The 14004-nt window shown below is 41.5% G+C and overlaps 1 protein-coding gene across 1 annotated transcript in view; it reads right to left on the reverse strand.

Annotated features, from left to right (window-relative positions):
* Window positions 1-14004, reverse strand: part of plxna4 (plexin A4) — a 439320-nt gene that overhangs the window by 361749 nt on the left and 63567 nt on the right. The window contains exon 3 of the mRNA XM_036577672.1: window positions 8765-8947. Within this exon, the coding sequence (XP_036433565.1) occupies window positions 8765-8947 (183 nt within the window). The remainder of the gene's footprint in view (window positions 1-8764; window positions 8948-14004) is intronic.

Consider the following 14004-nt stretch of genomic DNA (forward strand, 5'->3'; position numbering starts at 1 on the left):
CTGGCGTTACTGACCGTCACTGGTGTTACACATAAGAAAGGCAACACCAGAGACATTTTTAAAGAAAAATGCATTTTACTAAACGGCTGCTACAGAGCAGCAAACCACATGGTGTCAATCATGGAATATCCACTAAAATATGGAATTTAATCCATTTCTATTTTTTCACAATGACCTCAGAATAAAGTCGGTCACACCAGTGACTTCAGCTAAAAGCTTCATATGAAATCATGAGCTAAATGAGAAAATCTCTGATAACTGAAAGACACAGTGGACTCACCATGAGCTTTTCTTCATAGATCCTCAGAAAACAGGTAAAAGGAAGTGAAGTGATGTCATCAGTGGGATTTTTATGTCAAAATAAGAGATTTTTTGTTATGCAGTAACACCAGTGACACGACTCCTGGGGACAGCAACTCATTATATATTTTATAATATTTATTTGCCATTTGTTTTCTTTATGTCATTTAAATCATATATTTCATAGTCATGTATAGATTATTGCAGTTAAAAGTGCAGAAAAACATGTTTTTTTCCTTAAAATATGGCCTCAGCCTTTACACACGACTGAGGACGAGCACTTGTGTGGTGCTTGGAGTGCTAAATGATTGATTTATAAACCAATATTGCTAAATTGAGTAAAATAACGTATTGTTTTATTTTAAAATATAAATAAATTGTAAACCTAACATGTTTTTCAAAGGGTAATATATCTGTAAACGCTAAGGACACAAAAATGGACGTTTACATAGAATGACTCATATATATATGAAGTAAATGGTTCTATATACAACCATGAACACTCACAGAGCCCTTTACATGATTAAAGGGTTCTTTGCATGGTGAAAGTGTTCTTCAGGTTGCAGAGTGTTTTACAGGGTTCTACATAGCACCAAAAAGGGTTCTGCTATTGTTATGATGTCAAGCCTGTAACAATAGCGGCACCCTTTCTGGTGCTAAATAGAACCTTTTTCAACAAGGTGCTTTCGGCTGAGATTACTGGTTATCGGACCTTTTCGTTTCTGAAAGTCAGTATCGGTCACATCATTTTCACATCGTTCTAGGCCTGTTTATCGGATGGCGAGAGAGGCATTTTAAGAGGCTCTCAAACTGCTGGAGAGGGCAGAGCGAACAAATGGCACCAATGGTGCATTTTAGGGCCAGAGTGCTAAGAGAGGAGCGCTTTTATGCCAAGTGGGCCTGTTACACGATACGGTGGAGGCACGTGAGCCAAGCTTAACAGCTACAGCGCAATGACAAGCTTCATCAAGGCAGAGAATGGCTTCTGTGAGACTGCATGTGAGATGGAGAGAGAGTGAGAGAGAGAGGGTGAGAGAGAGAGAGTGAGAGAGAGAGAGTGATGCTCCAAAGGCCCAAAACCACATCTGGTCTGGGGGTTAGCCGCAGTGCCACAGCACAGAGCGATCATCTGAGGGAACGCAGCCGTTTCTAGCATTTGCCGAGTTTGCGCTTGTGTGTTCTAAAAATGTGATCGTCTCTGGGGGCTTCAGAAGCTGTTTACAGCCCCTCTGCGCAGTTTAGCTGCAGCGCTGCCTACAGACACACAGCCAAGCAAGCTAATCCAAAGACTGACTCAGTCATAGGAGATATGTATACTGACTATATATAGACACGCCAACTGTGGAGCTGAAATCTGCATTATTTCAGAGCAACCGCATGTGCGTTTGGTGTGAAAGTAAATTTCGACGTGTTTTATTACTCATTTATGTTGTCCGGTTTGTCTAGCTTTTATCTGTCCAGCAGTTCTTTATGTCTTCATTTAGGTTCTCTGTATGGGTGCATGATGATATCTGTATCATATTGCTGTTGACAGGAACTTGCCTACAACAATGATCAGCGTTGGGCAGACGATTAGATTTGAGACATATTTGAAATTGATATTTGAAGATGTACTTGGGTCGTTCTCCATTTGGAGGGGAAACCATGTCACAAAGGTTGCAGAAAAGATGCTTAAAATATCAGGCACAGCTACAAAAGTCAGTATGTACATTTACACAGTTGATCTAAGATTAAATAATATGTTTCCCTCATGATTCTCTGATTTTTCTTTTTTATCCTGTTTCAATCGCTCTGCATCTGTAAAACAGCTCATCACAAAACCAATTTTCAACATTTGAGAAACAATTTTTAATATAAAACAATATTTTTAAGAGGTTTAACTAAGAAATTTGTATAAAACAGATTCATGTTTACTTTTTATATGATTAATGTTTTAGTACATTTGAAAATGTGTATTTTATTTAAAACATTCTTTTGTCACAGAGATTTTGGTCACTGGTGTTATCAGGACTCTTACGTTACATTTTAACACCGTATTTTCAGCTCTATTAAACTGCTTCTTTGGGTCGAGGCTCATTAGAGAGGAAGTAGCTCAGGGCATGAGAAGGCGAGTCACACTCGATCACTATATTTCATTAATTTATTAATAATTTTGTTTATCAGGCAGCTCATAACCTCTATGTGTCACCAGTGTTATGTGCTTTATTGGCTGGGTAATTAAAATTTTGTCAAAATAATGCCAGAAATCATTTTTATTACTGATTTTAAAGAGTTGCACATGGTCTCCTGACCATCAATGGGTCAGCCAATTTACAGAATCCTCAGTTTTAACCAGAATGCTTCTGGAGTCACCGTCACTGATGTTACACCATATTCATACAACACCAGTGACTGTACAATATGTTTGGAATTGAGCTCCCCTTTTTGCATATATAATGATAGGAGATGTTAATCAACATATTAACATTATTTAGTTTTGGGATGAAAGAAATTTTTTATTCATTTTAAAAAGGTATTCACCTGAATTTCCACTCCAAATGGAGAATGACCCACTTATTATACCCTAAAAGAGCAGATTATTTTCATTAATTTCACTGCACTTGTCACCTTTTCATGCAAATATCTGATTAAAAAAGTTAAAATCCAAGATAAACTTGAAGTTCAATCAGTTGTGTTGGAAAACATCACCTTGTACCGTTCTTACTGGTGGATTTACTGATCACAGCTGCAGTATTGCTGCACTTATATCATATCATAGTCTTTTAAATATTAGCACAGCTACAAAGACACCCTGACAGAACCCTGAGGAAAAGTTCAAGAGGCTAAATCATTAATAAAAAAAATATTTTCTTTGGAAATCTTCAAGGAAAAAATGTATTCCAAGAGTTGCAGGAATCCTCAAAGCACCATAAACAAGATAGCGCTAACATTTATATAGTCAGCCATCATATAAACTAAATCAGAGATGCTACTGCTAATATTTACTTTTAGCGGCACGCTAAACATCAGGCAGTAAATAGGATGGAAAACCTGATGTGCAGGTGGTCTATAAATCACTATCCATTAAGCAGGCTTATAAACGTGCTGATGAACGACCAGGTCGTGCGGTATATTTATCGACTTGTTTTTGTTTCACCAGCAACAATGACATCATCTGCTGTTTCCCGCCGAGGACATCAGCAATCACTTAAATTGCAACTAAAAGGTTTCTGCGTGTGTTGACCGCCTGTGTGTGTTTCTGTGTATGTGTGTGTGTGTGTGTGTGAGTTAATGTCCCTGACCTGCCTTTTAGCTCTTCATTTTGGCCTCTATTTCCCTCTGTTATGGCTTTAGCACATCAGTTAGCGTCATCCGCGCTTCATGACGGTCAGGCCAAACTAAAACATACATCTCAAGACTGGATCTGCAGTCTACAGGTGTGAAAGCAAGGGAGACATTGCTGCCCAGTAGTGGGCAGAACACCAGTTCATCCATTAAACATGTGAACGTAAGTAAAGTTCAAGTATATTCCCCAAGAATATTTTATGTAGAAAGTATACTAATATCAATGCACTTGTAGTATAAACCATCTTAGTACTTCTTGGGACTAAATTGGCCCACTTTTTAGTTTATAAAAGTATACTTTGAAATATACCACAAGTAAACTTATACACAAAATCTCAGGCCTAACAGGAGGAGGAAACCCACAAAGACAGAACATGCAAACTCCACACAGAAAGGACGCTGGTCACCCGGCCGGGGATTCGAACCCAGGCCCGTCTTGCTGTAAGGTGACAGTGCTACCCCCCATAGCACCCCGATACTTTCTAATGTACTCACTCACAAGTATAGGCTGAATATACTAAAACTTTTCTGTATACTTGTAAGTATAAATGAAGTGTACCTAAGTATAATTTTGTCTAGTACATCTCTGATGAGTACATAAAAGTATACTTAAAGCATTCTCACTTATTTTTAGTTTCAAAGCGTTGGCTCTATCATCAGGAGATCGCGAGTTCGATCCCTGGTGATGCTACAGCCGTCCGTGGCTGGGAGTCCAAGAGAGCACAATTGGCCTCGCTCTCTGGGTGGGTAGGATGGCCCCCCCTTCTCCCCCCATCACTCAATGTGATGCTAGTCAGTGCAGGCGTCTGTTGACTGACGTAACTGATCTGGAGGCTGGCACTTTCCTCCGAGTGCGTTTGGCTGTCCAGTAAGGTTGTGTGAGCAGCAGCTCGAAAAGATGCGGTTGTGCTTCACAGGTCTCGGAGAAGGCTTGTGTTTGCCCTTACCCTTCTAGCACTGGTAGTATCATGTGATTGGGGGGAGTCCTAACTAGTGGGTGGAATTGGAGAAGAGAAAATTGGGGAAAAATCCAAAAATAAATAAATAAATAAAAGAAGTGCCGTAATAGCACACTTGAATAAACTTCTTTATGCATTTTATACCAGTATGCCACGAATACGGGCAGACAACATAATGCATGAGCATCAATTTTGCGGTCACTTTGGACTGCCACCTCACTATTTTCTTTGCAGGACTGGAGCAAGTCAGGCGGCTATGGGCAGCACTGGCATGATGTGGTTTTGCAGTGAATGTTTAGTCTGGTAAAAGGTCACCGTTAGCTGGCTAACTAGTTTGGAGCAGTTTCTCCATTTCGTTTTATTTAGAAAGCAGACAGCACAGCTCGCCCTCTTATTTTCTACTGGCTGATGCTTCCGAGGTTTGCATATTTCCAAGGTAAAAGTTCATCTAGATGAGGGGTGTCCAGTCTTGTTCCTGGAGATCTACCACCCTGCGGAGCTCCAACCCTAATCAGACACACCTGATCCAGGTAATGAATGCCCCCTGTAGCATCTGAAGAATAGACCCAGGTGGGTTGGATCTGAGGGTGATAGATCTCCAGGGAGATTTCAGGTGAAATGAAATGAAAGTGAAAATGCAGCAGACCCTCAATCAGCCTTCCACTGTCTCGTCCAGGCATGTCAGACTGGGGACCTTCCAGGCCAAAAGGCTGCAGATATCAGCGTTTACCCTCATCTGACGCTCTGAATTTAGTTCATGAAGGCCATGCTAATCAGTTGATGAGCTTAGTCAGGTGTGTTTAATGAGGCAGCATGCTAAAGTCTGCAGTGGTTCGGCTCACGTGGACTGGAGCTTGACGCATGTGGTCTAGTCTGTTGCATCTGCAGCGGTCCACTTCTAGTCCATTGAGGCAGCGATGGCCGCTCTTTTGGGGTTTGCCTTAGCCTACACTGTGTTTCCACTTGTTTCCACTCGCACTGCCTGAGGAGCCGCCTGACTCAGTCAGCTGCATCAGACGACACTGTAGTCGGGGTTTTATATGCAAAACAAGCAGTGGACCAGCTGGTACTGAAGCGTGAATGACTGTAATGTTTACCAGATTCGAGCAGTGTGAACAGACACATATGACTTGAGAAGCTGAAGTTGGCTTCATACTAGAATTCCACCTTAAATGGTGCAGCAGTCACATTTAGGCGCCTGTACTGCTGGTCCATTTAAGGTGGAATGGAAAAAAAAAGCTGTTGAATAAGACGCCTGTTTTTGCTGGACCCAAGGGGCTAACGTTGGACATCCATACTGACACAGGCTTATCTATATATTGTCCAATTTTATTTTTACTATTTTTGCACAATTAAATAACACGTCAGATTTTCTTTGGTTGTTTAAAATGGTTCTTATCAATATTAAAAAGTGAATAATAAGCCAGTGCTCACCTATAAATGACTCACTGCTGAAAATTCTACATACGGAAACTGTCAGAAATTGTAATTATTATACTGTGGTGGAATTTTTTGGCCGTACGGCCCTTTACTACATCACAGGGAGTGTGCAAACACACGCGGGACCATGACTCAGGTAAAAAAATAGCGATACAAAAACAGCAGTGACTCTGCCCACCTGTTTGGGCAGGAAGAAGACTCTCCTCTCCTACACAGCTCCATCCAACAACAACAACAAAAAAAGCCCCCACAATAACAACTACGCCTCAAATTGGAATCCTGCCTGTTGGCAAAGCTTTGTCCGTCTGCATCGCCAAATCCCTGGAGTACAAGCACTTGAGAAGAAGAGATAGAGCACATAGCCCACTCGCTCTCTCCTTCACTCTCTCTCTCTTTCTCTCTCTCTTTCTTACTGCTGTTTTCTCCTACACGCAGTGTCTGGCTGGCCTGGAGATTCGTCTCAGCCACGGCTTTCAGAGACCCAGTCAGAGGAGAGGGCAGCAGGCCCAAAGCCCCCGCACCGCATCATCCAATTACCCCCCGACTAGCTCCGCATGAGCAGGAGGCCCTGCAGCTAGCTCCATCTCTCTCACTCTCGCGCTCTCTCTCTCTCTCTCTCTCTCTCTCTCTGTAAACCTAGCAAAACATGATGCTGTAATACAGCCATCCCACTCTCTACACACAAGATGCTGTTCGGTATGTCAGCAATCACCGGGCAAGACTAGCTTGCTGTCCTCTTTCGGAGAAAACTCGCTGTGCTCTTGCGCTGCCACAGCAATTGCAGAGCGAGATTTTCTCTAGCAGATAGCGCCGTTCAACTGTTACCAGTCGCCGTCATGTTAGAACATCACAGATTCTCCAGGTTTTCCCTCCTAAATATAGCAGGCACAGTACAAGGTGTTAGTGATTAGCCCGCTTGGTAAGACTCAGTGTGTCGGTAAAGCAGTCTGAAAGCTCGCTGTGCTCTTGCGCTGCCACTCATTTGCAGAATGAGAGTCTCTGTAGCAGATGCTGCCGTTCAAATGTTACAAGTCACCACGTTGCTATAACATCATTCTCCAGGTTTTTCCTCCTAAATATAGCAGTTGCAGTACAACACTTTAGCGATTGTGCTCTTAAGCTGCCACGTAACTGCAGAGCGAGATTTCCTGTAGCAGATGCCGCCGTTCAAATGTTAGAAGTCACCGTCTTGTTAGTACATCACAGATTCTCCAGGTTTTCCCTCCTAAATATAGCAGTTACAGTACAAGGTATTAGGGATTAGCACATTTGATGAGTTTCAGTATAGTTAAACTTATCAAATATGCTAATCAAATATGCTAATGGGGGGCAGTCGTGGGCTGGAGGTTAGGGAACCAGCCTTGCGACAGCTGGTTTGATCCCCTGAGCCGAAAGTCTGTGACTGAGGTGCCCTTGAGCAAGACACCTAACCCCCAACTGCTTCCCAGGTGCTGCGGATAGGGCTGCCCACCGCTCCTGGCAAGTGTGCTCACTGCCCCCTAGTGTGTGTGTTCACTAGTGTGCATGTGGTGTTTCACTGCACGGATGGGTTAGATTGCGGAAGTGAAATTTCCACCATGTTGCTATATCATCATTCTCCAGGTTTTTCCTCCTTTATATAGCAGTTACAGCACAACTTGTTAGCAATAAGCCTCCTTGGTAAGTTTCAATGTGTTGGTAAAGCAGTCTGAAAGTTCAATGTGCTCTTACGCTGCCACACAATCGCAGAATGAGATTTTTTGTACTCAGTGCCACCGTTCAAATGTTACAAGTCACTGTCTTGTTAGAACATCACAGATTCTCCAGGTTTTCCTTCATAAATATAACAGTTACAGAACAAGGTGTCAGCAATTAGCCTATCGCCAAAGCTCACTATGCTTTTACGATGCCAAACAACTGCAGAGCAAGATTTACGAATTAATTTAATAATTTAATCCAGGTTTTTCCAACTTAACACAGTTCAAGCACAGCGTGTTAGCAGTTAGCCTACTAGGTAAGTTGGTAAAGCAGTTTGAAAGCTCATTGTGCTCTTCACTGCCACACAATTGCACAATGAGATTTTGTGTAGCAGATGCTGCCGTTCAAATGTTACAAGTCACAGATTCTCCAGGTTTCCCTTTCTAAATATAACAGTTACAGGACAAGGTGTTAGCGATTAGCCTATTTAAAATAAAAAGCTCACTATGCTTTTACGACACCACACAATTGCAGGACAAGACTTTCTATAGCAGATGCCGCCGTTCAAATGTTACAAGCCAACATATCACTATAACATCAAAGATTCTCCAGGTTTTTCCAACTAAACACAGTTGAAGTACAACGTGTTAGCAGTTAGTCTATTTGGTAAGTTTCAATGTGTTGGTAAAGCAGTTTGAAAGCTCGCTGTGCTCTTCACTGGCAAAATTAGATTTTCTGTAGCAGATTTTGCCAGTCAAATGTTACAAATCACCGTCTTGTTAGAACATCACAGATTCTCCAGATTTCCTCCAGGTTAGCCAAAAGCTCACTATGCTTTTACGATGCCACAATACTGCAGAGCGAGATTTGCTGTAGCAGATACCGTTCTTCAAATGTTACAAGTCACCATCACAAATTCTCCAGGTTTTCCCTCCTAAATATAGCAGTTGCAGGACACCATGTTAGCGATTAGCCTATCTGATAAGTTTCAACGCATTGCTAAAGCAGCGGTGACACCAATCAGTGACGGATCCTTCCGTCCAAGAAACTGAAAGGCCTCCTACCTTCTTCAGCCGTCCGCTCTTGGTACCCACGAAGGCCAGAGAGTGGTTCTTGTAGACGTAGGCAATGACGGAGGTCATTTTGTCATTGGACTCGGAGAACAGTGGAATTCCGCGCACCATCTCGGAAACCCCCAGAGGGGCGTTCATATCCAATCCGCAGAAGTTGTCGTCGATGGTCAGGAGCTGGAGAGAAAAGGGACAGAGGACATTAGACAAACTTGGTAGCTTTAAGGAATTCACATATAAGGACAGGCTAGAACATTAGCAATCTAAAATTACGTCCCAATCTCTTATTCCATCAACTTACGCGCCGATATCTAAAACGGGGTCACGGGGTTGATCAGATAGAAGATTATATACATTCATCACTGCGTGTGCTATACATCTTAAAAGCGCATTTCCACAAATATTCACACTATAAATATACTTATGATATGATGTCAGGTGACAGATAACATATGGTGGGGAAAGTTGCAGTTGTCACCCAGAATGGAATGATTTACAGCTTCTGATAAAGTAGTAATGATTTCATATTGCCATGCTGCTGAGATTGATTTAGAACCGGTAACACTGGCTAAAACTGGGGTTTATACAGAGGGGATAATATGTGATAGGAACATTAGACATGATTGATGACATAACAGGCAATGACTCACTAAGGGCACCAAACCATGGCATTGTTGTTGTAATATTGCCAAGCTTGATACGTTTACAGTCCTTAATACATAGTAGTTTACCAGACTTGGACCTAGACCAAGTTGGCATGGTAGATCAAGCTAATCTGGAAGATTGAACGTGATTGAAAGTCATTTATTAATCAAATGTATGGTTTGTATTTAGTATTGTGTTTACATAATGCAATTTAAAGCTATTATATTACATTTACTATAACAATACACACTCACTATCCACTTTTTTGAGGTCCACCTGCCTTACAGGTCCACTATGTAGGTGTACAGTTACAGAATGTTACCCCTCTGACATGCACAATTCACTCCCTACCCCCTTTTTTATCACTGGTCAGTTTCTGACCACAGGAAAAGGAGTAAAGGTCTGGGAGCACAAGGAAAAAGTTGTCACATACAACATTTACAAGTCTGACTGAACTGACTGAGTTACCTTCCACCTCTAGACAAGGTTATCAGAAGCATTTAGCAGGCTAAAATAATATCAGACATTTCCACAGTTCGTCCTGTCACAGCGTTAGTTAGCTCAAACTTATGGTCAAGCTTCAATAAAATGCCTCATGATGGTAACTTAGCTCTTGGTGAACAGAACCTGAGTTTGCCAAACATTTTGCTGTGACAGCTCTTCACATTTACAGGCCACATTTAAGCTGATTAATTGATTATTAGTTTGATCAATTCACATGATTAATCGGTATTACAAATCAATTAATCCAGACAAATAATCAGCAGCTAATTTGCATGAATAATAGACTTCACATTACAGCTTGTTGCACTAAAAGGCCACATTTTAAACCGATTAATCGATTAGTCGATTGATTCACATGGTTAGTCAACATTGTTCTTTGATCAACTCACACGATAAGTCGATATTATGAATCGATTAATCCACACAAATAAGCAGCTAATCGATTAATCTGCACGAATAATCGACTTTTTTGTAGCTCTTCATATTACAGCTTGTTGCATTCAAAGGCCACATTTTAAACCGATTAATCGATTATTAGTCAAGTGATTCACATGATTAGTCAACAGTATTGTTTGATCAATTCACATGATTAGTCGATATTATGAAACAATTAATCCACACAAATAAACAGCTAATCAATTAATCTGCACGAATAATCTACTTTTTTGTAGCCCTTCATATTACAGCTTGTTGCATTCAAAGGCCACATTTTAAACCGATTAATCGATTATTAGTCAAGTGATTCACATGATTAGTCAACAGTATTGTTTGATCAATTCACATGATTAGTCGATATTATGAAACAATTAATCCACACAAATAAACAGCTAATCAATTAATCTGCACAAATAATCAACTTTTTTGTAGCCCTTCATATTACAGCTTGTCGCATTCAAAGGCACATTTTAAACCAATTAATCGATTATTAGTCAAGTGATTCACATGATTAGTCAACATTATTGTTTGATCAATTCACATGATTAGTCGATATTCTGAATCGGTTAATCAAGTCAAAGAATCAGTGAATCGATTTATTTACACGAATAATCAACTTTTTTGTAGCCCTTCATATTACAGCTCGTCGCATTCAAAGGCACATTTTTAACCAATTAATCGATTATTAGTCAATTAATTCACATGATTAGTCACCATTTGGGCCAAATAATTTACATGATTAGTCAACATTGTGATTCATTCACTCAAATCATCAGCCAATTATCGATTAATCGTTTAATTCACACAATTAATCGACTACTAAAACATTTTTTGCAGCCCTCACTTAACACATCAAGTTTTCCATTTTCCGCCTTCAACACCACACACCAACACACAGAACCGTCGCTAGCGAAGGTGAGCCAAGCTCATCAACTGCATGACGTCCAGGTCGTGACAGGAAGCGCATGGGGTCTGTCATAAATCACAAAATAACAGCACTTTGTGTCTGAGCCAAAAACAGCGGGCACACTCCTCTGATAAAAACTCAATTATGTCCTAAGCTGTGTTTATCTTAATCACGATGAACCCTGCCGGTTAGGCTTAATGGCGAGCGACTGCGTGCGAGGGGCCTGCATTGTCGCGGGGAGCCATGGAGACAATCCCGGACGAACCAGCAGGCTTCCGTCTCTCCAGCGGGCCGAGTTAGACCAACCTCTGAGAGGCATGATCGATGCAGGAGTGACCGTTAAGTGTGAGGAGGCAGGTCCGCAAAACACAACGAGCATTTGTCAGGCGCGAGGCCCTTCATTAAGCAAATGGAGCGGCCGAGAGCGGCTGGCTGGAATGGCAGTTTATGAGTGATCGGCTGGATCAATAGAGAAGACTGCACTCAATTCAGAGCAGCTTCACTCAATAAGAGCAGAAGGGAGGGATAAGCAGGGAAATGAATGAGCGAGAAGGAGATGGGAGAGAGGACGAGGGAGAGAGCGCTCAATGTTGCATATCTGAGAGCGCGAGAGTGCATATGTGCGCTCGTTTCTCCCTCTCTCGGCAGATGCCTGACCTTTAGAAATGTTTTGCTGTCAGCCTGAGCCTCCGCACAGCCGTCGCATTGCCAGGCCAGAGTAATGGAGCTCATTTAAAGCGCTCGGCTGCCGCTCGCTCGCCTCGCCACACGGCTACATAAAACCCGCGCTTTCTGCCGACTTAGTCTTTCCGCAGATGCCTCCTGTCCCTCTGCTGGGCAATGAATCACCAGCTGCTGGAGACGCTGCAAAACAAGCGCCAGCAACTCCCACCTACCCGCTAATAAAAGCTCCACCTCTCGTGCGCACCTGCATCTGGAAGTGCAACCCTGACGTCTAAGGAGACCAATCGAAGCTGTTCAGTTAAAATGCTGCAGAACTGATTCAGTGCAGGGGGAGGAGGGGGTCTTGCAGGGTGGAGGTTTGGGGCGAGTAATATGCCTGAAACCCCTCCTTCTTCCAATCTAACGCTCTATAAATTCACATCCTCACCTTCTGTTCCTGAGACGAACCCAACCGCCACCCCATCCCCTCCCTGTTCATCAGTGCTGCATCAGTCCTACTACAGCTATGAGGGGGTCTGGCCTTCTAAGTTCGCCCTCCTACCTCAATCAGTCTTCCCTCATACTACCACCACCACGTTGAAGGCACAGTCTGAACTCACTAATTATAGACAGCATATCGATTTAGTAATAGACAATTATGAGACAGATTGAGTGGCACATTTTTGTTATAAACCTAATGAACTTTTCTGATGACAGAATTATTCAAAGTCAGGAAACAGGTATGATCATTAGAATAAGGCATTACAGAAACCACAGCACTGCAAAAGTCAGAGACCAGCCTTCATTTCTTTAATTTACAGTTAAAATGGCCGTTAAGTTCAAGTTATTTTTCAGTGTTGGAAAAAAGCAGAAAAATACACAGAAGCCTCAACAGCTAAATATAATTTCATTTTTTAGTATTTAGGCCACACTTGCTTTTATAACAGCAAATGACTGTTAAGTACAAGTTACTCATTTTTTATTCTCAGCATCAGAAGCACACATTTAACAGAAAATTAGGTCTCGACACCTAAATGCAATATCAGATTTCTCAGTATTTAGTGTATCCACACTTTGTGTTTATTACAGCTTCCATTCTTTTTAGGAGATTCACTTTCAGATTTTCAGAGAAATATGCAGACACACCTTCAAAGTTCAGTCTGAAGTTGTTTTAGCATTTTCTGCTTCTCGCTATCCAAGTAACCACAATTCCCAATTATTTCTCAGCAACAACTTCTTCTTCTTCTTGACAGCTACACATCCTTTCAGACCCACAGCGCTGAGTCGTCTTCTCACAGTGGAAGGATGGACAGAAACACCTGTGGATGTTTTCAGATCTGAAGCAGCTTGATTTTCTCCTCTCTCTGAAAGATGAAAGCTTTAAGTGCTGTTTATCTGATGGGGGCAGTTTTGGGGTCTACCAGGTTTTCAAGATAGTTGTTAGGAGGCGCATTTTCTCTCCTTTTTCATTAACTCCTGTTTTCACAGTTATTTTCATTCTCTTTTCTTATCCGAGTCAATTATTTCATATCTAATATCTCTGGAAAAATGAACAACTTGCACTGAATGGCCATTATGACAGGAAATTAAATGATATCTGATTTTTGTACAGAACTGTATCTATAGTTTCTTTGCATTTTGAGATGTGCTTGAGCTTTAAAGATCTCAACTCCTGAACCTGAGAGCTTTTACATGTACATTTTTATCTGTTTTATCCAATGGATAACGTGCAAATGTCTTTAATGGCTCAACTCAGATCAGAACCCCATACACATGCGCTGCCACTCGTAAATGATCTGAAGCAGCTTGATTTTCTCCTCTCTCTCAAAGATGAAAGCTTTAAGTGCTGTTTATCTGACGGGGGGCAGTTTTGGTGTCTACCAGGTCTTCCAGGTGGTTGTTAGGAGGCCTATTTTCTCTCCTTTTGCGTGAACTCCTGTTTTCACACTTATTTTCATTTTCTTTCCTTATCCCAATCAATTATTTCATATCTGTTCTCCTCAGAAATGTCTGATTTTTGTACAGTACTGTATCTATAGTTTCTTTGCATTTTAAGATGTGCTTGAGCTTTATAACAGTT

This window comes from Colossoma macropomum, unplaced genomic scaffold (genome assembly GCF_904425465.1).
Source record: "Colossoma macropomum unplaced genomic scaffold, Colossoma_macropomum, whole genome shotgun sequence".
NCBI lineage: Eukaryota > Metazoa > Chordata > Actinopteri > Characiformes > Serrasalmidae > Colossoma > Colossoma macropomum.